The sequence below is a fragment of the Nannochloropsis gaditana genome (genome assembly GCF_000240725.1).
Source record: "Nannochloropsis gaditana CCMP526 unplaced genomic scaffold scaffold377, whole genome shotgun sequence".
Lineage (NCBI taxonomy): Eukaryota > Eustigmatophyceae > Eustigmatales > Monodopsidaceae > Microchloropsis > Microchloropsis gaditana.
Window position 1 is genome coordinate 18,466 of NW_005803576.1, and position 556 is coordinate 19,021.

Consider the following 556-nt stretch of genomic DNA (forward strand, 5'->3'; position numbering starts at 1 on the left):
GTATCTCTACTTCCTTTACTTCTCAATTTGTCACTCCTCACCTTTTTAATCCTCTGCTTCCATGGCTCTCTCCCTTGCACAGCGGGTTTTTTTCTGTGGATGTTCTTCGTCTCGCTCTCGCCCGCTTTGGAGCCATTGAGTTGATCCCCTCCCAAAAATTCTCCATCTCTCAGCCCTCTTCGCGGGGCGGTGGGGAGGGCGAACGGGAGGCATTGGGCGCGCGGAAGGCGGCTGAGGCGGCCGGTGACCTGACGCAGGAGCTTGGCTTCCTGGTGAACCGAGCCGAGCACTGGTTCGCTTTACGCAGAGTGGGGCGTCGGTGGTGGAACCTGAACTCGACGCTGGAGCGGGGTCCGGAGGAGGTGGGGAGGTTCTACCTGAGTGCCTTCTTAGAGGCCCTGGTCGCGGAGGGTTACAGCGTCTTCCTGGTACGCGGCGAGGGGCTGCCCGAGAGAGGCTACCCGGAGGAAGTGGGGGGGCATGGGCGACGGGATATTGGGACGTGGTACAGAGTGAGCGACCTGGTGGCGGGGGGGCAGCGGCGAGGGGGAGGCGG

The 556-nt window shown here is 62.4% G+C and overlaps 1 protein-coding gene across 1 annotated transcript; it reads left to right on the forward strand.

The window, feature by feature from the left end:
• Window positions 1–80: 80 nt before the first annotated feature.
• NGA_2056600 (uncharacterized protein) lies at window positions 81–535 on the forward strand (the record flags this gene model as incomplete). The annotated part of the gene is made up of 1 exon (XM_005854805.1): window positions 81–535. A coding segment is annotated over one exon (455 nt), but the record flags the coding sequence as incomplete, so codon positions are not given.
• Between the last annotated feature and the right edge of the window lie 21 nt (window positions 536–556).